Here is a 23,501-nt window from a genome sequence, read left to right as displayed (position 1 = left end):
ATAGATACAGCCGTAACAGGACTATAAGGTGTTTCTGTCTGTTTGTCACTAGTAGTATGTCGTACATGACCCATACTGTTCAGTGTTTTGCCCTCAGCCGTGTTATAAGCTTCAAGTTCAACTGCCAACCGTATAGCATCGTTAAGACCTTTTGGACGAGACTGTTTAATTCTCAGTCTCATTTCTGAGTCTACTAACGCATCTATAAATTGTTCTTTGGCGAGCGTGTCCCTTAATTCTAACGGAACAGTCGGGTATGCCAGATTAGAAAGTCTTCGAACTGACTGACCTAACCCCGGCAAAGTGTCACTTGCTTTTTGGCGACATTCCTTAAATTGAACCCGGTGTAGTTCAGTTTGACTTGAAGGAGCAAATCGTTCCTCAAGTGCATTAACTAGGTCTGAAAATATTTGTCTCTTTTCCTTTGGTAAATCACCAAGGACTGCTTGAGCCTGTCTAATCAGTGACACGGCCAAGTACAAACCTTTTTGGTGTTCAGACCACTCATTTACTAGGGCACACATCTCAAAATGTGATAAGTAATCCATCCATGGAGTAGTGCCATCATATTTTGAAGGTTTAATTTTTACATTATTCGAACCAGAGCAAACAGTATGAGCAGTACTTTGATTTTTCGTTAATTCCGGCTTAGGATGAAAATATCGATCTTTATTTTCAACAACCTTCAGACGTACACCCTGATCTTAAGGTGTAGATATTAAACTTTGTCCATGTTGTATTGTGCTTTCGCTAAGAGACTGTATTTGCCTACTAATTTCAGCAATCTGATCGTCAATATTCGACATATTTATTGCAATACAGTGTAATCAAAATGAAACAATTTTTATTAAATAATACACTCGTGTTACAACTCAGCCGTGACTTACAACTATGCCTCACGGTTGATTCACTTTAATCTTTTATTAAAGTAAACATTGATGTTAACTGACAATAAATTAAATGACGATCAATCAATCAAATAGTATTTGATAGACAACTTGAATCCCACCGCTGCCACCAAATATGTAACGTGTAACCAGGCGTTTATATCTCAAACGTCCGTTCCAGTAAATACTTGGATCCAAGTTGTCCACAAACAATACGGTAATGCTAAAAACTACAACTATCTAAATTATGCACATTGAACTAAAATATATACACTGACTCTTTGTCGAAATAAAGTAACAACGGACAATTATATATATACAAATATAATACAATAAACCAGCCTGTCCTCAAGATGGGACGATGTGTCACTTAGAGACAGTATAGCTGGTACAGCTTGTCCTCCGAATGGGACAGTCTGTCAATACAAGACAGAGCGGTCTGATACAACTTGTCCTCCGAGTGGGACAACCTGTCACTACCAGACAGTGCGGGCTGGAACAACTTGTCCTCCGAGTGGGACAACCTGTCACTACCAGACAGTGCGGGCTGGTACAGCCTGTCCACCGAGTGGGACAGTCCGCCTTGTCAATCCGTTCAACTTGTACGTTTACTTTGTACCCGGTACAAAGTGTCCTTTGAATATTAAGGCTCTTACTAGCGCTTAATATAACCAACGTACGCTCATCGACAGCCAACCGACAGCCTCGAATGCCGTTTCTCACTCTCTTATATACCCCAGGGCGAATATACTATTTTCTGGATAGGGGTGTTCTCTAAATGTTACCCTTACGGAGCATAGAGAGTCCCTTGCGATCACCCCTTTAACTTTCGACCCTGCCACTAATTTCCCCGCCAAACGTCTAAATCCACACAACGCTTCTTTGTGTATAAAATATGCATATATAAAACAAGATTCTCCATAACCATAACGACCAATAAACATTACACTTAATTGGCTTTAAAAGTTACAATGCATGATGTCGTCTGTTTATGACCTTGACCTATAATGGTTTACTTTTATGAATTATTACTTGGGAGGAGAGTTGTCTCATTGGCACTCATACCACATCTTCCTATATCTATCTATATCTATACATATTTTTTTTCAACAAAAGAATACATCACAAGAATATAAGTTTTGTAAGAAACGTGAGAAATTGTGTTGGACTTGAAGATAAGGCAAAGTGACAAATATCTGAAAGAATGAATCGTTTTATGGTATTAAACAAAGAAATCAAATGATTTTTTAATTATCCAGAACTCTTCACAAACAAAACTCCACATGTATACGCATTGAGTAAATAGTAGACAATTCTTAAATGATCACACCGTAGAAGTAGTTGTGCTCTTAATCAATGAGATATTTTGTGAATTAACCCCATCAACTTAATAGTTTTTTTTACAATGGATAAACCTATTTTTTTATTATTATTAAATAATATCATCTCTGAACATTATTATTCTTATAAATGACACGGTTGTATGTGATGATTATAATAAATATTTAAAACAAATTCCTTTCAAGCTTTGTAAAAAGAAAGTTTCATTTTATGTATCGGAATGTGTAACAAGTGAATATTTCAATCCCCACTGGAAGGCCTCTGACAGACTGGGTGAGCATAAAATCATAGCCGTTGACAAACAAGTTACAACCTACAAACGTTTTACTGTCGACCACACTGTTATGCAATTAATTCTAATTAGTCAATCAACGTATGTCATATTTAAAAAAAGAAAGAAAAAAAAACTTGTGAAAGGTTTTTGAATTGTCAAACCTTTTATGATAAGGGTCATGCTATTAAACAACTAGAGAACTAAACCCTAGTTACAGTTGAACAATCACAATCACCCAAGGGTTATAATAATATCATTAAATAATTATCATTTTAATAACGATAATAATGATACCAGTATTATTTTTATTAATCATCACATCACATTATCGTCATCGTCATCGTCATCATCACCATTACTATCACCATCACCATCACTTCATAGGAATTATAAATGTATTATTTGTTTGTACCGATATGCACATCCTTGTTATGTGTTTACAGCTGATTCAATTTTCCTACATTTTTAGTATTTTTTCAAATTTTCAAAAAAGGAAATTAAACAATTTTGATGAAAAATTTATAAATCACTGGAGCGCAAATTTTCAAAAAAGGTATGGCAATACTGAATATTTAAATTGTTGCTCAACAAAAGCACATAATTTTAGACAACGAAAACAAGCAACTTCGTCGTTTCAGGACATATTTGTACTATTATAGGGGCTCATTATAGCAGTAAGACAAGGTAAAGCAAATACCCGGTAGGAAATCTTGATATAAAGGGAAATGGTTGCAACTCTCACAATTAACAGTTGCTAACGTTTGGCGACGTTCAGGTAGAAAGGCATGGTAAAAGGAAACAAATCACAGCGAACTGAGAAAATCGTAGTTTAACCTGGTACATCATTCACCTGGTTTCTTCAAGTTTTCTTACTTTAACCTTCAACAATGCAAAAAAAAAAAGAGTAGACAAATGATAAAATTCAAGTGTCTTATAATGACTGAAGATACCAAAGGGATATCAAAAGCCAACTGATAATGGCGTGGCAAAAAAACCAACCTATAAACGATCAAAAGCCAACTGATAATGGCGTGGCAAAAAAAACGTGTATATATATTGAATTAAATTATATCAGTCTAATAATTTGCACGACGGTAAATTTTTAGCTATTTTAGCTAAATTATACATACAAGTATATTTATTTTAGGATCTTATGGAGGAAGAGGTGGAACTCCCAGTGGATCGTATCTTGTTGCTGAAGAGGCGATGTCATATGGTGACACGAAAATACCGATTTCCTATGGTAGTGGAGGTGGTTCATCCTGTGGAGGTAGCGGAGGAGGTATAATCGTCCTCAAGGCAGGTGACTTTATACAGATTGATGGTAAAGTGTCCGCCAGTGGCAACGACGGAGGAAGTGGATGCGGTGGCGGTAGTGGAGGGAGCATTTACCTGCTAACAGTGGACATGAGAGGAACAGGATTGATTTACACCAGAGGTGGAGATGGATATGGGTCAGGTGGTGGAGGTTCTGGCGGCCGAATTTCTATTGTTCATACAAACGAGAAGACGTTTACGGGTAAAATATTAGCAGACGGCGGTTTGATAGGTAAGATATTCTGTAGTAAATTTACATGTTTTTAAACTTTGCTTTACGGCAAGAAAATCAACGGCCGTTTCTCATTATTTATTTATCGGATACACATATACTTTTAACCGGATTAATGACCATCACTGGACACTTCATTTATGAGTTTATTCTAAAACTTCTGTCTGTAGATGGACTGGTCTATGATGAACGAACTAGTTAAACTCCGCCCAGTCAAGTTAAATAAATCGAGAAATATATATAATACTTGTCATTGAATTATTATCCTTATTCTGTGGTTACCATTTAAACAATAAACATTATTCAGACATATTATTTTCTGATATTATTTTGCTTCCATGCGCTTGGTATAAATAAGTTTCCTTTTTCGAAGTAGGAAATTTAGAGTTTTATTTAGAAATAAAAGAGATATAAAAAAATGTTAAAAAACGTTTAATATACATTTTACACAAGTCTTAGAACTTAAACAAGACCTTTGAATTTACTGTTGTTTTCAAAGAAGCATTAAGATTCCTTAAAACTAAATTATTCGTGAAATTTGCAGATGGCATGGTGTCAACATTAGATCTTGCAATGTCTGCTTCGTCGTACTCAAGCTACCCTGCAGCATATGGTAAGATAGGCTACCATAGTTCTAGATCCTGGAGAGCAGGAAGTCAAAACACAAACCAGTATCTAGAGGCATCATTTACTACCAGCATGATGGTCACATCTTTTTCTACAAAGGGAGATCCTAGTTCTAATTCCTATGTGAGGACGTACAAAGTTCAATTTTACAACGAATCTACATCTGCATGGGTATGCTTTAGTTTTATAATGATAGATCTATTAAACGTAGTTATATGTCTAGCAACTTGTGCGTTTGTCTCCATTTGTTTAGTTTGTGTTTCACATTGCCTAAAGTTTATGCAGTTGTTGTTAGGTGTTGTTTTTTTCTTTGTCTTATTTGTTTGTTTAGTATACGTATCAAGCTGTTTTTGTGTAGATTTCCATTGGTTTTATTATCTTTTTTTATTAATAAATATTTTTTTTTTTATTGAAATAATTTGGAAAATCCGTGAATATATGAATCTCTCATCAACCATTTTAATACATGTGTGAGATAGTAACGTTCCCTTGATATCGGATGTTGGAATAACTATTGAAGTGTCCAAAAAAAAAATCCACAGAATAACACATTCTGTAATTTCTGGTCTCAAGTCAGGAGATCGAGCATGTAATTTAGTATTTTTGTCAGTAGATTTTATCTTTCCGAGTTATAGGATTGTATCATCAGTCATAAAGAAGGGGGTCCAGTTTCGGACAATTATAACTCAAAAATGCTTTGAACAGTTTTCTTGAAACTTTGGAGACTGGATTGAAATAAACTCCATTTAGTTTATTTTTATAGATTTCTTAAACGACATTGATGAGTTATGGAACTCATTCTGTGAAAAATCGACGGGCGTATCATGTGCTCATTGCACAGTTCTATATTATAATATCCATTCTACAATCAATTATTACAATTTTTATACCATAGTATATAGATAGGTCTATGATTTTACAGGAATTTCTACCATATCCATCAAGCGGCCTTTTCACTGGAAATACAAATAGTGGAAGTGAAGTTACGCATAGCCTTGAATTTCCTGTGTATTCCTCAAAGTTACGATTCTATCCACAAACCTGGTACTCTAGGATTGGCATGGCAGTAAAAGTAAACGGATACACATACTCCTATGCTCCTGGTAAGTTAAGAACTATAATATATGCGGATACGCATACTCCTATGCTCCTGGTAAGTTAAGAACTATAAAGTATATACGGATACACATACTCCTATTTTCCTTGTGAATTAGGGCTATAAATATCACTTAATTTCTATTTTCATTAAAATGAATATACAATACAAAATTTTAAGTCTCATGATGCGATATTTAGTTACTAATTTCTATGTTACTATATACTTCACGTTTTGTTGTTATTGATTAACACATATTAGATTATTGGTATATTTCAATTTAAAAAGAAATTAAAACTTTCTACGACTGTATATTACCATCTTTAACAAAAAAGCCTCATTTAAGTAACCCCTTGTCCTGCTCAATTTCTGCTAGTGTCAGTAGTGACTACCAGGATTCAAGAATGAGAAAAACTACTGTATTAACGATTTTTATAACACCTGCTTTCTTTTGTTTTGCAGATGAAGATATTCCACCAAACAGCTGCAGCAGTTTAATATCTGGTAATTAAAGATAAGTGCACGGAACTTTGTTTCAGAGTCAATTGTGACAAATAAGCCTGATACTCAGTGATGATAATTAAAGAAAACACAAAATAACGAAAAGGACATGAAATCGGTTCCTTATTAAATCTTCTAATACTCACGTGGCTCACATTTCGTATGACATTTCAATTTCGGATCTTCGGTAAATGCTAATGTCTGTGAAAGTCTTTTAATTCAAACGACCGTATGTTTTCCCAATTCTAAAGTGTCTATTTTATGGGGTGTTTACAGCATATATTACATTTTACAATTTACGCTCATCATGGTAATGTACAGTTCGTGAATCATGTTTAGGCACCATGGCAAATATATCCATACTGACATGGACAGATACAGGGTGGTGTGACGGGCGTAAATCACAGCTAAAATCGGAGAAATGTAAATTTCAGGAATCATAAAAAAGTATCGCCTTGCAATAGATCTGTTAGTCCAAATTATTTTGGACGCATTATCTAACCTTAAATTCTAGATACAGCCTCTGATTTTGAGTCAATCAAATCAACGAAATAATTCACAACTGGATTTGATATTGCTTTTACACAAAATTGAATGAAAAAATGGAAATCGGTTAAAGGATGTGGTTTATCACGGTTTTTTTTTTAAAGTGCTTTTTTTTTAAATAAAAAAAATAAATAATGATAATAAATAGTTTCAGAAGTCAAAATGCTGAGCATATTAATTTTTTTAAAGGAATGAACAATGTGTTTTATTTCAATTTTGTTTAAAAGCACGAAAAAGGTTTATGTTTTTTTCGAATGTTTTCCATTAATTTCCCAATTGTTCTTCTTTTATGTTTTTAAAAAAAAAAGCATTTTTATATTTTAAAATTTCATATTTTTATATTAAAAATTTAAATCCAGGTGTTTTGAAGATAGAGCAGCCCGAAGAATGATAAATTAATTGGCCTTAACAATGTTATCGTGTTCCCAGATCGAAGACGAATATCTTATTTTAGCTTACCCCTAATGCAAGGGAGATAACTGATCTGGCGCCGTTTTCAGAAAATAAAAAAACAAAAACAAAAACATATACAAGATTACATAAAAAGCACACACGTATTATCGACTACAAAAACTAAAATGCAAAAAAACATGTATGTTTGTCAAAATAATTTCGAAAGGCATACAGTATTTAGTAAAAAATATGATGATCATTTGACTTTTTGCTGGGGTATTCGTGACAACTCGCCCCCACTGCCGAATCGCCCGACACCAAAATCAACCCCCTGTTTCACAAACTCGTCCTACTAATAAAATACGGTTAATTCCATTAAACGAACTACTGCCATATCGCCCCACTAATGAAAAATGGAAATATCCTGTTGAAAATTATATAGGTCTGCAAATTCGCCCCAATTATTAAAAAAAGAATAACATTTTACATAATCATATTCTAAAATCAACAAACAAAGCAAAATATCTTGGCGTTTCCATCACAAAAGACCTGATATGGAACTCTCTTATAAATGACATCACAAACAAAGCAAACGCATCACTGAGATTTATTAAAAGAAATGTAAAAACAAACAGCATAAAAACAAAAGAACTGGCTTACAAAACATACGTAACCAAAAATAGAATACTGTAGTGTCGTCTGGGACCCGTGGCCGAAACAACAAATACATAAAATTGAAATGGTACAGAGAAGAGATGCCAGGTATACACTCAACCAATACAGCTATCAAAGCAGTGTAACAGCCATACTTGAACATCTAAGATGGCCAACATTACAACAAAGAAGAAATCTTGCATCCGTCACCATGCTATATAAAATCCAACACCAATTAGTCTCCATCCCAGTAAATACATACCTAATACCATCTAAGGAACATAAATTTATACAGCCATTCTCTCCCACAAACTATCATTTATATTCATTTTTTCCTAGAACAATAAGGTTGTGGAATTCCCTACCATACCAAGTAGCCTGTAGCCCAGACTTAGAAGCTTTTAAGTCTGGTGCAAAACCACATATGTACTACTAAACCAAACCATGTTTTTATCTATATACAAAAAAAAAAAAAAAAAAAAAAAAAATGTTTTTTGCAATTATTGTAAATATGTTTAGTTTAATTTGTTTCCCTAGTATGTGCCTTCTTGTAATCTTCAACATAAGAAGTATTATGTAGATGTAGATGTAGACATCTTACTGCATTGATGGCTACAAAGTTATGAAAAGAAGTTAAATCCTATTCAATAAAGGTCTGCCAAATCGCCCCACTATTGAGTAAAAGATACTCTTTTCTTATGGTTGAATTAAAGCAGAAAGAAGTTTGTATCAGCATTTCTCGGACATACCATGTTAACAGTTATTAATATTGAAATTATTTTGCAAATAAGTAAGCTTGCAAGAATAAAATTATTCTCCAATAAACTGCATAATAATAATGTATAAATTTTATTTTAAGAAATGAAGCATCATTTAATTTTAATTAAAATCATATATTAGATTTTTGATTTCCATTATTATCACAAGTAATTATTTTTATTTTTTGTTCTATGTAGATAAGTCATCATATGTGGGACCAGTTGGCAAACCTTTATTATATATTCATTGTGATTTTACTCTTTTGAATAATGTGGCTAGTCATGCTAGTTGGCAGAAGTAAATTTAACGAGATTTAGCACCTTAAAAAGAGGGGGGGGATTTGGCATTAATTTTTTGTCGAGCCTGCAACTTTTGTTGCAGAAAGCTCGACATAGGGATAGTGATCTGGCGGCGGCGGTGCTAACTCCTTAAAAGCTTTATATTTTTAAAAAGTGGAAGACCTGGATGCTTCATACTTTGTATATAGATGCCTCATGATACAAGTTTCCGTCAGTCACATGTCCAATGTCCTTGGCCTCATTTTCATTGTTCAGTGACCACTTGAAAAAAAAGTTCAGATTTTTTTGAATGTTGAATTCTCTCTTATTATAAGTAATAGGATAACTGTATTTGGTATGTGCGTACCTTGACCTCGACCTCATTTCATGGATCAGTGAACAAGGTTAAGTTTTGGTGGTCAAGTCCATATCTCAGATACTATAAGCAATAGGGCTAGTATATTCGGTGTATGGAAGGACTGTAAGGTGAACATGTCCAACTGGCAGGTGTCATCTGACCTTGACCTCATTTTCATGGTTCAGTGGTTATAGTTAAGTTTTTGTGTTTTTCTCATACTTTATGCAATAGGTCTACTATATTTGTTGTATGGAATGATTGTAAGGTGTACATGTCTAGCGGGCAGATGTCATCTGACCTTGACCTCATTTTCATGGTTCAGTGGTCAAAGTTAAGTTTTTGAGTTTTGGTCTTTTTATCTAATACTATATGCCATAGGTCAACTATATTTGGTGCATGGAAATATTTTATGATCTATATTTAAGTCGCTTAGGTTTTATTTGACCTTGACCTCATTTTCATGGTTCATTGCTCAGTGTTAAGTTTTTGTGTTTTGGTCTGTTTTTCTATAAGCAATAGGTCAACTAATTTGTTGTATGGAAGAATTGTTAGCTGTACATGCCTGCGTGGTATGGTTCATCTGACCTTGACCTCATTTTCATGGTTCATTGGTCAATGTTTAGTTTTCTTGGTTAATGTTAAGTTTATGTGACAGTTATAATAAAGTTTTAAAAGTTTTAAACTTTCAACATAATTTTCTTAGTAAAGAAGGCGAGACATTTCAGCGTATGCACTCTTGTTTTTAAAAAGGTGGGGCGAGGTTGTCAACAACAGTGGGCAATTTTTGAAAAAGTGGGACAGGTTGGTAAATAATAGGGACAATTTGTCAGTGAGGCTTCCATTTTACAGGACTTTTTTTTTTGGGAATGAAATTTTTCTTACATGTCATGATGTAGGCTTTTTAAATGAAAGAACAAAACACCCATGCTAAGTAGTAGAAAACTGTGAGTCCAAGGCTAAGCAAGGCAAAATGGTAAACAATCACTTAGGGGACAACCATTTTGCCTTTTGAATATCTAGGATGGGGGTTGAAAGGATATCCTGGTCTTGTTAGAACTTAAAATTAATAACCTTTAGATAAAATGGAAATGAATATTTTGCCACATAAAATGCAGGAAACAGTTGACTAAAGAGAAAATAAATTAAATGTCAGTTAACTGCTAGTATTCTGTTGTTATTTATGTATTTTTGTCATTTTATTTATTTTCTTTTGTTACATCTTTTGACATTGGACTCAGACTTCTCTTGAACTGAATTTTAATGTGCATATTGTTATGCGTTTACTTTTCTTCATTGGCTAGAGGTATAGGGGGAGGGTTGAGATCTCATAAACAATTTTGCGCCTGTGGCCTTTGTTAGTCTTGTATGATTTTTAATTTTAGTTTCTTGTGTATAATTCGGAGTTTAGTATGACGTCCATTATCACTGTACTAGTATACATATTTTAGGGGCCAGCTGAAGGACACCTACGGGTGCGGGAATTCTCGCTACATTGAAGACCCATTGGTGGCCTTACATGTATATGATCTTTTATGTAAATAAATCAAGTTGAACATGGATGAAGAGGAATTAAGGCAAATCGACCTGGAACAGTATATATAAATTGGCATCATTTTTGCACCTTTAACAATTAAGTCTAGATAGCTTTTGACTTATTATTATTATACAATTGCCCTTTGCTAATACTTGGTCCCATAAAAAGTAAAGTTAGCCTGAATATTCTCTCAAGTATCTACACCTTCACAATTGTAGCTGTGATATTTTATATTTTAGCTGGATCAGGTGGACCTGGAACTATCTACTTAGCCCAAGATGGAGACAATGGAGTATTGGAAATAGACAACAGAGGAAAAGATCCCAAGATTGCCAAAAATGATCTTTGTAATGAATTTGATGTGGAAACTTCAGGTCTGTTGGAAAAAATAATGATTATCTCCCCTTGATTATGTCAAATGGCATTGATGCTATTAGAAATGTACCAATGATTTTTTTTAATCTACACGTAGCTTTGTGTATTGTAGATGTAACACATACATATTGTACTTTAGCTCTAAAGTAACAAATTGTCACCTTTTAGAATGCATTGCAACATAATATCTCAAAATTAATTGAGGCTCAGTTAGGCTCATTAATATAATGGTACATGACACCAGTCTTAAACTTTTAGAAAATATCCTTTAAGTAAAAACAATATTTATCTAGACAAGTTATAATGCCTAAACTTATATTTATCATTTATTTGTAGGTGGTGCTGCTTGGATGTTTGAAACCAATACCTTTGACAAGATCATTCTGTCATATGGGAGCCATCTTGTTTTGTCAAACGATGTTGTTGTATCCCAATGTGAAGCAGACGACAACTCTGTGTTGTATTTACTGTCAAACTATACCTTACAATTGGAGAATACCTTGATGACCAATGCCTTTATCCAACCTAATGCCACGTTTGTCACTGACGAGGGAAACACTCTGTATATAGAAAAATGGCTGTATGTGTTAGGAAACATTTCCTATGGCATAAAAGAGGAAATAATTATCAATGGAAATCTAACAATTGAAGTTCAAGAAATTAATACACAATTATTAAAAATTGGAGAAGATGCAGCCATGCATGTTGTTGGTGATTATATCTTTCCACTTAATACTACCAAATTCAGTATCTTTGGAGACTTTGTATCTGGGGTCATTAACATAACAAGTATTGAAGGGTTCCTTGTGGGCGAGAAGGGAGTTGTAAGAATGGATCCAGTAGACACAAATATGAATCTAGGTTATACTTTTGATAATCAGGGAGAGGTCTATTTAGAGAAAGCCATTTCTATTGTCAATCCATGTGAGAAGTTTTCTGTTGATGGTGGAGGGAAGCTGATATGGCCTGGGGAAGCCAGTATAACAATAGAATGTAATGAAGTTGTGATAAACGGAGAGTTTAAACCAGGAAACATCAGTTGGGGAGAAGGTGCTATAACTCTTAAAATTGGAGAATCAGCAGATTTTGAATTTACTGCCAATGGACCAATCTTGACCAACTCATTTTGGGCTTCAGGGACTACAAAGATCAAAAATCTTGTTGAATTCAAATCACTCAATGCAACTGATGAGAGAATTGCTACATTTTATTTGGATGCAGGTGGAAAGTTGTACTTCAACACTCAGTCAGAACCAATGCAAATTGATGGTGTTGAGGTGAGTTTCAACATACATATATCAGTGATAAACTAAAAAAAATAATGTTTTTATCACTACATGTACAGTCAAAGAATTGAATAGTCCTAGCCTGCACTCCCACCAATGACCATGTAATGAATATTAATGTATAATAATACCAGAATTATACCTTTATAAATTCATAGACAGCAATATACTTTTAGACAATCAAGTACTCCTTGATGATTAAACTAGTTCTCTAGATGCCGGTAAAAGAAATGCAACAATTTTGTTAATAAGAAATTATCAAATTTTGAGTATTAATAAAATTTATATTATTTGAGTGATTTTTTTTTCAAATAGATTATTTTGTTTTGTCCCTAAATTAAATTACTTTATTTATTTTTGAAAAGCTTGAAATGATGATTATGATTGTTTTTACTAAATTTGTTATTTGTTTTTCAGGTGAATAAAACATACAGTAGCATCAGGGCACAATACTTGATTATTAATGGGTATTTGGAGGCAGGATTACTCAGCAGTGACCCTGGTAACAGACTTGTATCAGTTGGCAATGAGGGGACTTTCCTACTTACAGCTCAGGCCAACATGCATATTCATGAACTTGAAGTCTTTGGTCAAATGGATATATTTAATCCAGTTATATTCAGAGGAGAGGACATTGAGAAAATGGAAAAGTTGACCATTGGTGAGAGTGGATCACTTACCCTAGATTACAATGCCCAGTCATCAAAGACATGGACTGGGGTGTCTGAAATTCCATTACATTATGCCTACATCAGTGGTCAGTTTAAAGCTGGGAACATGATTAATCATTATAATAACACAGAAAACGAAGGCTGGAATTACGTGTATCTACATAATGGTTCATCAACATTAGAGTTTGAAACAGCTGATCCTTTCTACATTGACACAGCAGATATAAATGGTACATTTACATCATACAAACCAATAGCCATTCGAGCTTTCACCCCAGATAATCCATTGAATATATTCATTGGATGGGCAGGTCATGTGACCTTTGATTCCCAAGCCTCTCATCCGATTGGACCTTTCACCTCCAACTCATCTATTTATGGTGTTCGATGGGTAACTGATGAATCGAGCAACTTTCAAGCAGGTAACACACATTTTGTTCTTGACCACCTGGAAATCGGTGGGACCTTGACAGCTCGACCAGAATCAACAGTACAGGTCAAGAATTTAGTAGTAACTAGCTCAGGTGACGTGAACATTACAACTCCTGTTGATATTATAGGAGAGGTAATGGACAATTCTGGACTGATTGATATCGATTATAGAAGATGGCCAGAGAATACAGATGAGGGAAATGAAAACACAAACATCAACATGGAAACATCTGTCACTGTTTCTGGTACCCTGCAATCTGGTTCTCTGTATATTGAGACGGGTGACATGTCAGTGTCAGGAAAGGTTGATGTTAATGGAGGTGGTTACCTAACAGATAAAGGGCCTGGTAAGAAATCAATGTTACATTTTCTGATATCTTCAAAATGCATTTAATGATTTTGTTTTAGTGCAAACTGAAATATAAACAACAAAATAGATAACCAGTGAATATTGCAAGAAATAACCATTCATCTTTTAATGGTGCTCTGGCCTTGAAGGCATAAAACTTTGCTCAGTGCTCGGAGCACAAAAATGTTGCTCGAAACATCAAATCCAGCAATTTGATTGGTTGATTTTCGAGTCTGAGTACTAAAATCATGCTCGAAAGTTGCCTTGAACACCAGCATGGTAAAAATACAACTTCTCCAAATTCAAAGCAAAGTAACAGTTAGGGTCAAGTCCTTTCATGTTTTTGCCAGTGATTGAGTATTGACAATTTTTTTACCATCTATGATGTCAGTACATTATTTTGTTTTTCTATTCTTACAGGTGCTGGTGTATCTCACAGCAGTGGTGCCAGTGGTGGAAGTCATGGTGGTCGTGGAGGGAAGGGAAATTCAGCATCAGCTGTTATGCCATATGGCAGTATATACACAGTAGGGACCTGGGGCAGTGGTGGAGGTAGCTCCAGTAGTTATCGTGGTGGGCGTGGTGGAGGACGACTCCATGTAGAAACTGTCAACTTTACATTGTCTGGAAATGTTTATGCAAATGGCGATAACTCGGTGGTAAGATTTATTTTAATATAATGTAACTTTTCACTGTCTAGTTTTTTTATTGAAAAAAGTGTACAAATTGTTTTTTCATTTGGAAACTCACGTCAATAATTTGATTTTAGGGCTATCATGCAGCAGGAGGAAGTGGTGGCTCCATCTATGTCAATTGTGATGACCTTGACATGACAGGCTACATGTACAGTAAAGGTGGAAGTGGAACAAGCAATGGAGGGGGTGGAGCAGGAGGAAGAGTTAATGTTTTCTTTAAATCTGGATTTTATGAAAGTGGACATGTCACTGCAAATGGTACTTTTAAATATCAATAGACTTTCCATTTTGGTATTCATTGCATTGGCAAGCAAGAAACATTGTATATTCTGTTTATTCATGTGTCAGTTTTGAAAGACCACCTTTTTTTTTACAACTATCATAAAATAGGGAAACAAAGTGTATAATAAAGAATAGTAAGCCATTAACCAAAAAAATTAAGTTACTGCATATTTGGGCTTGGTTGTTTAAATTTACAAATTCAATTTAAATAAATAATTTTAGGTGGATCTGGTCGAGAGTCTGGAGGACCTGGTATAATGTATTTCCATGGCGACCACAGCCGTGGTCTTCGTGTGGACAACAAATGTCAAAGTCCTACTGTAAGTAATTAGAGATAAGAAGCATTTTTTTAATACTGTTCATAATATAAATTTTATTTGTTCAAAAAATGTTTTGCATTTGAAAAAAAATAGTAAAAATTTTGTTGACTAGGTCCTAGATTTAAACCCAGCTTTATACAGTATAACACTCTTGAACAGTAGGCCACCAGCTCTATCATCTGAGCCCAGAAGAGTATTGCTTTTGCTCAGTTTGTAGTGTTTGCTTACTGTGCCTTTGATCCACTTCCCAAATAATGTGTCTTTTTCCCTTATCACATTATACTTCAATCCTGAATTTCAGAATTCCTGACAATATTATTGGCTATTCCTGAAATCCCGTGAATTAAACAGCTCACTCCTGAATTCCTGCAAATTTCCCTTCCACCCCTCATGCTATACTGTTAAAATTACAGAATGTATCAATATTGCTATTTCATTGAATAGATAAAACGATAGTAAGTATAAATGACTTTTTTGATACATACATAAACAATATTTTTTACTATTTACAGGTAACAGAACCATCAGGAATATCAGCTGACATTGACGACTTCAATAATTATATTGCCACAGGTATAACTTTCACCTATTACAAATTCATCAAGTTTAAAGAGAAAAGTTGTTTGTAGAGAATAAAAATAAATGGCCATCTCGAGAACATTGTCAAAATTGATCTGAGGAGCTGAGATTTTTCAACCATTTTCCTTTATATGTCATTGAAAATGAATGCCTATTAAAAAATTGAAATTGGTCTACAGGTGTGAGTTGAATATTAGATGAATGGACATCATTTCTTAATATTTAACATATTTTTTTTTTTGCAGGTGCCATTGCCTTTCTACTACCAACAACAGATGGTTTTGTATATGACTTCACAATAATTGAGATCTATGGTGGAGCTCATTTAACTATGAATGGTACAAACACACATGTGAAATCCATCAAAGTTGTTGGTGATGATACTGGACATTATCACATCGCTCCTCATCACACACTAGAACTCATAGAGGTATTTTTTACTAACATTTTAATTGGCAAGGAATAGGAGATAACTCTAAAGTGTTATCCTGTTTTTTACCAACTTCATAGCTTTGTATATTGTAAAGTTATAATATGAATTATTTGTTTATAGGACAGCAAAATAATAAAATTCTACTTCATTTTTAACCTGAGGGAGTTGAGGAATTTGTATAACAATAACAATTTTCAAAAAGTCTTGCATGCAGAATCATTCAATACCTGATAATCAAGTATACATGAATTTAAAACTTACTTTTTTTAATCCATAAAAATCAATAAGCAAGGAAATTAAATGAATCAACAGAATAGTACGTTTCCTTAAATGCATTAATGTATATGTTGTATACAAGTTATCATTTTGTACAAATTATAATTTGTATTTTGTCTTTGTACAAATTATAATTTGTACAAAAAGTGCCTGTACAAATTACAATTTGTACAAAATTTGACCAAAATTCACTTATAACTTGTACAACAGTTTTAAACATGAATTTTGGTGAAAAATGCATTGATTCACAGGATAGAATTGTTATTTACTGACCACACATTAAACCTTATTAACAAAATACACTGTTTTCATACAACTACAAAAGGCAGATTGATTTTCGAAATTTTTGAGAGAAAAAAGTAAACAAATACGATTTTTTCAAATTTTTAATACATAAACCACTTTTCCTTTAGACAAAAAGTATCATTCAATAGTACTGCATAATTAGTTCTTGTCGCTGTTTGGACGTTTTTTTTTAATTCAGAAACTTGGCAAAAACGAGTATATTTGTAAAATTTGATATTATGGATCGTGAAAGATCGTGAAAAGGATCTCGAAAGATTTGTTGCCACTTATTCGTCATTTCAAAAAGTCCAAGCAAACAATCAAAGATTTCTTTAAACAAGTGATGATTTATATTTGTAATTGGTACATCAAAAGATTGGATTTACATGACTTATTCCACTTCAATTTTGTTTGTGAAAAGATAGATGGTTCAATGCCATTAGGTCTGATGATTTTATAATACTACACCAACCTGTTTTCTTATAAAAATAAAAGTCCGTCTGTCTGTTCTGCATGAGCTGTATTTTGTTTTTAAAGTTTGTATTGCCTCAACTGGTTTCCGTTAAGTTTTATGCACAGTCATAGATATTTATAAAACAAAGATCCTTGTTGAAAAAAAAACATTGATAAAAAACGACAGAAAAACAACTGACATATTCCTGACTTTAGCAATGTCATATTCCTAACCAAATCGTGGGTTTAATCTCGCTTTCTTTCTGGTATATTTATTTGTCTAAACGCCTAACTGAGGCAGTGAAATACACATTTTTATTCACAGAATCGGTTCATGAGCTTCAGCGCTAGCTATGTGAAGGAGTTAAAATTTGCCTGTAAAACAGGTCGTCATCGATTTGAGAGTCAAAAAATGTTGTGCAATACCCGATTCCTTAAATCACTACATCACCTGCTTAAACGAATGATAAAGAACTACTTTTGAATTTTGTAACTTAGATGTACTGTGAGGTCATTTAACAGCAATTCAATAATGTGTATCAATGCTTTTTTCTCAAAAATCCATATGATAAATTATTGTACAAGTTATAAGTGATTTTTTGCCCGTATTTGTACAAATTGTAATTTGTACAAGCACTTTTTGTACAAATTACAATTTGTACAAAGTCAAAATACAAATTATAATTTGTACAATATTTTTGTACAAATTATAATTTGTACAAAATGATAACTTGTACACAACATATATATTGTGAATTCATTATTATTTGTTGGATACCAATTATTGTGGATTAGTGAGTATTGGTGAACAATGAATTTACATATTCAACGAATTACCAATTTGATGTAGGCTTTGTATGCAAAGTTTGGCAAAAACACAAAATCTAAATGAAACACCCAAGAAAGTGCAACTTTTCCTGAATCCACGAAAATTGATACCCACGAAAATAAATCAATCCACAGTATACAAATCACTGTTGAAATATTTCCCCGTTTATGTGACTCTTAAAAGAATGTTACAAGATTTGTCATTTTTTTAGTTGTAATCCTTTGTTTCTGTTTTAAAAACTTTTATGTTTAACCCTTTACATTGATTTTGAAGCACAATAATTTCTATATAGTTTTTTTTATATTAAATATTTCCTTTAGGTAAATGAATATGGCAGAGCGAATGTGACATATCACCCCTACATTTATGAAGGAGCAACATGGATTTTACCAGATGCCACCGTGGAGTTCAGGGAATCACTTGATGAAAGAGACAAGGGAATAAGTTCAACTGCATGTACCTCTGGTTTCCTAAACAGTAATACAGTCAAAATATGGGGCACTGTTCAAGGAGATCTTGCTGACTTACTGGTAGCTTCAGGTATTTTAACATTTATACATATATATACATAAACATATGTAAACACAAAGTATGAAAATGATTATATAAATAGAAATCTAATTGAAGTTTACGCAAATCTGTAAAAGACTAGAATTTCTATTGCAAGCAATAGCCCATGTCACCTTAACCCCATTGCCTTAGGAAGCCATTTTGATAAATTTAGATGATAAAGTGACCTATAAAGAAAATTCTGTATTAAAATCCGTCATTCTGCAGGCCTTCCATTTCTAACAGATTATTTCCTCTATGAATAACATTTATGACATTATTGGTTTATTTTTAATTTGGCATCTGATGTGTAAGCAAGTTAGTTTATAAATTAAGAAGTTGAAACTTTTCAGTTTTCATATAAGCAAAATAGGCATACCGATAATTTTATTTTTGTCAAATTTGCTTTTGACTTTTCTCATCAGCTTTCATATACATTAGATATTACTTGCTGTTAAATGTAATTGAATCTTTGTTTAGGAGCTACCCTGATCTTTGAACTCTCATCACCTAGACAGTTGAAGTTTTCTAACATTACTGTACAGAATGGTGGAACTTTAGATCTTCAGACTGCATATGGTGATGAAAATGATTTGGTACAGGTAGAGGTAAGTTTGTTTATTTACAGATCTTAGATTCTCTGTGTATATAAGAATAACCGACAAAGTTTGTTTAATATTTCATTGAAACTTTGACCTTTTAAGGATTATGACTAAATTAAATGATCATTGCTAGCGTTCACATTTTCTTATGCTGTTATTTTTGTTACACTTATCGGAATATAGAATTAGTTTATATAAAGATATTAATGTGTCACATTCTTCATTTTGAGACAACTGTCATTCCATTTTATCATTTTAAGGGAGATACAATTGCTCAGAACTAGTTTGTCTTTGTAACATTTGAAACATACTATATTTTCCTCATTTGGGCTCTAGTGGATACTTGTCTCATTGGAAGTCATCAGGATTTGGTAGCCATACTGTAAGTTCAGAAATTATTGCGTGCATTTATTATTGCGATTTTGTCAGTTAAGACTTAAATGCGATTTTAATTTTTACGATTTTGAGAAAAACCCTGTTAAATTAATATAAAATATTTCAAAATGCGAGTTTAAATTATCGCGATTACAACTTTGTTGCATTTTTCACAATAATAAAAACCTCACAATAATTTCTGAATTTATAGTAACCATTATGATGAATGGATGAAATTTAAGGTAATAGGTAAAGCATCTGTATTAAGTCAAGACTAAAATAATTTAAATAAAAGGAGTTCCTCAAATTATATTGAAATGAGGATATGGACTTCTATGTTGGTGAGCATGTTTTATTGTTTATTTTTAACAAATTGATTTTGAACAGGTAAAAAGAGATGGTCATACAGCTATAGTTAATGTACAAGGTGAAGGACAGTTCCTGGTCAGAAACCTGCAATTAGAGACAGACATTGTAAAGATAGACAACAGTGGTATATTGAGTGCTTCTGGTCAGGGACTGACTGATGGGGATGGAGTAGGCTCCAGTAATGGAGGAGGTGGTTATGGAGGTAGAGGAGGAGCATATGCCACTACAAGTAAGTGAAGTAGAAACTAAAAGAGTATTGGATGCCACATAACAGAGGTCATGACTTTACTTTGTTATACTTTCAAATGAAAGGAAAAGTATATTTTCAGTTAGTTTGAAAAAAGGCTATGATATATCAATATAAAATGTTTTAGGATATAAAATGTTTTAGGATAATTATGTTTGGAAAAAATTACTCTGTGAAATGTATGTTGATCAGCCTGTGGACCATATCAATTTATTCTTTATTTAAAATTATTTACCAAATAAGGGAAATGGATTTGTCAATGGGACATATATTAAATCATATGTTTTTGTTTAATAAAATAGAGAAAGGAAATGGTGAATATGTCAAAGCGACAACCACCCGACCATAGAGCAAACAACAGCCGAAGGCAACCAATGGGTCTTCAATGTAGCGAGAATTCCCGCACCCGTAGGTGTCCTTCAGCTGGCCCCTAAAATATGCATAATAGTACAGTGAAAATGGACGTCATACTAAACTCCGAATTATACACAAGAAACTAAAATTTAAAATCATACAAGACTAACAAAGGCCAGAGGCTCCTGACTTGGGACAGGCGCAAAATTGCGGCGGGGTTAAACATGTTTATGAGATCTCAACCCTCCCCCTATACCTCTAGCCAATGTAGAAAAGTAAAAGAATAACAATACGCACATTAAAATTCAGTTCAAGAGAAGTCTGAGTCTGATGTCAAAAGATGTAACAAAAGAAAATAAATAAAATGACAATAATACATAAATAACAACAGACTACTAGCAGTTAACTGACATGCCAGCTCCAGACCTCAATTAAACTGATTGAAAGATTATGTCTTCATCATATGAATATCAGGTACAATCCCTCCCGTTAGGGGTTTAGTATCATACTATCATAAAATATATGAGAAGAACATAACCCGTGTCATGCCAACAACTGTTTTTTTAGAAATAAATGTGTTTAGTTCCGATGCAAAGACCCTATCAGTGAATCAATGTTAAAGCCAAAATATGCAATCTTTAATGACCTGACCACAGTATCGTAACTATATCCCCTTTTAATAAGTCTATTTAAAGGTTTTGTTAGTTTCTGAGGAGAATACTGACATTTTTGTGCTTTATAAAGAATATTTCCATAAAATTTTTGTTTAAGGCTATTTACCTGGTAAAGAGTATGGATCTATCTATGGACCTTGTCGGTTTGGCAGTGGAGGATCTAGTGCAACCACATCATATGGAACAGGTTTGCTTCATGATTTATATATATTTTGCTAATGTGGGTCTCTTGCTTGTATAGATGATAATTATAGAACAGGATGTATGGGACAAAATGTTTTTTTATAATTTGACATCAGGACTATGAGTTTGGAACTTCATTGACCATTTTTTTTACTATCAAATCCACTGTCAAATCTTATGTGAAGATAAAAAATGCAGATGAGCTTCTACATAGCTGTAATTATAAAATTTAGGTTTCTATTTACAATGAATAAAATGAAAAAGATTTTTATGCCCCACCTACGATAGTACTAGAGGGGCATTATGTTTTCTGGTCTGTGGGTCCCTTCGTTCGTCCATTCGTATGTCCGTCTGTTCGTTCGTCTGTTCGTCCATCCGTTCATTCGTCCCGTTTCAGGTTAAAGTTTTTGGTCAAGGTAGTTTTTGATGAAGTTGAAGTCCAATCAACTTGAAACTTAGTACACATGTTCCCTATGATATGATCTTTCTAATTTTAATGCCAAATTAGAGTTTTTATCCCTATTTCACGGTCCACTGAACAAAGAAAATGATAGTGCAAGTGTACTTGGGACACATTCTTGTTATGAATATTTTTTTGATAAAATTTTTTAAAAAATCCTAAAAGTTTAATATTTTTCTTAAATATCAGATAATGGTCCGAATCAATCAAACTTCAAAACATTAAATGCACGATTTTCTTTGATGATGTCTAAACGCATTCAGTCACTGTAGAAAATTTAAAAATTAAGTGATTAAGGTCACAGGAACTTGTTTTATTTAAAATAAATATTTGCTTTAAGGTGGAGGAATGATATTGTTAAATGCTACCAAGACTGTGATAATAGAAGGATTAGTAAAAGCTGATGGTTTAGATGGATCCTCCTCTGTTGGTGGTGGAAGTGGTGGATGTATTTACATTAATACCCATAGTATTGAAGGTCAAGGTACCATGCAGGTGAGTCAATCAAGATAACTTGTATTTAGTGGCAGTGAACAAACAGATGACTGCGTATTTTAGTTCCTTGTTGATTACTGCACTTTGTTCATAGTGTTGAATACAAGCGCAATCCAATTTCTGTTATGCAATGCTATGAAAAGAAATGAGAAATTTGCATGGAAGCATTTTTGTGTCATGAATTGATCAACCATCTTCTTGTTTTCCATATACAGGTGAATGGAGGTAATGGAGTATCCAGTTTTGGTGGTGGCGGTGGTGGCAGGATCATGGTTTACTACAAAAATACAGATTTCTGGCAAGGAAAATGGACAGCCTATGGTGGTATTACTGGTTCAAGTCCTGGGGGAGCTGGAACAGTTTTCTTACAGGTAAAATATAATAAGATACTGATTTTTGAATAGTTTCCTTTTAGATCAGGTAATTTGTCGATGATGAAAACCAAAATTGAATAAATAAAGTATTTAAAAATTGCTATATATACTGTGGATTCATTTATTTTTGATGGATTGGGGGAAAATCATAATTGGGTAAATTGTTTTTTTAAATTTTATACAAACCAATAGTGAATTTATACTTCCTTATACTTAAAAAAAATCATTGTTTACCTATACCCATGAAAACCACGAAAATTGGAATCACAATTTTCAATAAACCTATAGTACAGTTATTTTAACTTAATATGATATAACAGCACTTAATATTGATTTGAGCTACTGAGTTTAAATTTTCAGCTCTTTTTAGATTTAACGTATGTTTATGAATTACAACTTTACATCTGATAAAGTAATCTTCAATTAATTTATTATCCAGGACACAATAACTGATATAACCAACAAAACATTGATAATTGACAACAACGAGCAGGATGTGATATCATCTCAGATATCTGCCTACACAACTGCAGGTTATGCTGCTGATCCTGGTCGTACATGGATATCTGACAGTGATACTGGAGCTTTTGAAAGTATTAGAATCCTAGGGAAGGCTCATCTGGCTCTACATCCTGACTTAAAGGAGTAAGTATTTTTATGTTTCTGATAACATTTGTAAAGTACAAAAAGGGACTTATATTGAGGTCTTTAAGTGGTACAGGTAGGAGGTAGGATTTAATTTTTTTCTCCTTTATTG

At 33.4% G+C, this 23,501-nt stretch overlaps 1 protein-coding gene across 1 annotated transcript in view; it reads left to right on the top strand.

The window, feature by feature from the left end:
* Window positions 1-23,501, top strand: part of LOC143062915 (uncharacterized) — a 56,572-nt gene that overhangs the window by 11,369 nt on the left and 21,702 nt on the right. Inside the window, exons 2-20 of the mRNA XM_076234782.1 lie at window positions 3,650-4,051; window positions 4,596-4,849; window positions 5,601-5,781; window positions 6,237-6,278; window positions 11,037-11,171; window positions 11,509-12,449; window positions 12,876-13,908; window positions 14,331-14,569; window positions 14,680-14,863; window positions 15,110-15,207; window positions 15,720-15,780; window positions 16,032-16,216; window positions 18,383-18,602; window positions 19,092-19,219; window positions 19,976-20,186; window positions 21,330-21,419; window positions 22,216-22,370; window positions 22,586-22,741; window positions 23,184-23,389. Of these exons, the coding sequence (XP_076090897.1) occupies window positions 3,650-4,051; window positions 4,596-4,849; window positions 5,601-5,781; window positions 6,237-6,278; window positions 11,037-11,171; window positions 11,509-12,449; window positions 12,876-13,908; window positions 14,331-14,569; window positions 14,680-14,863; window positions 15,110-15,207; window positions 15,720-15,780; window positions 16,032-16,216; window positions 18,383-18,602; window positions 19,092-19,219; window positions 19,976-20,186; window positions 21,330-21,419; window positions 22,216-22,370; window positions 22,586-22,741; window positions 23,184-23,389 (4,921 nt within the window). The remainder of the gene's footprint in view (window positions 1-3,649; window positions 4,052-4,595; window positions 4,850-5,600; window positions 5,782-6,236; window positions 6,279-11,036; window positions 11,172-11,508; window positions 12,450-12,875; window positions 13,909-14,330; window positions 14,570-14,679; window positions 14,864-15,109; window positions 15,208-15,719; window positions 15,781-16,031; window positions 16,217-18,382; window positions 18,603-19,091; window positions 19,220-19,975; window positions 20,187-21,329; window positions 21,420-22,215; window positions 22,371-22,585; window positions 22,742-23,183; window positions 23,390-23,501) is intronic.

This window comes from Mytilus galloprovincialis, chromosome 1 (assembly GCF_965363235.1).
Source record: "Mytilus galloprovincialis chromosome 1, xbMytGall1.hap1.1, whole genome shotgun sequence".
NCBI classification, from domain to species: Eukaryota; Metazoa; Mollusca; class Bivalvia; order Mytilida; family Mytilidae; genus Mytilus; species Mytilus galloprovincialis.
The sequence above is the reverse complement of the archived record's forward strand: the minus strand, read 5'-3'. Positions and strand labels throughout refer to the sequence as shown.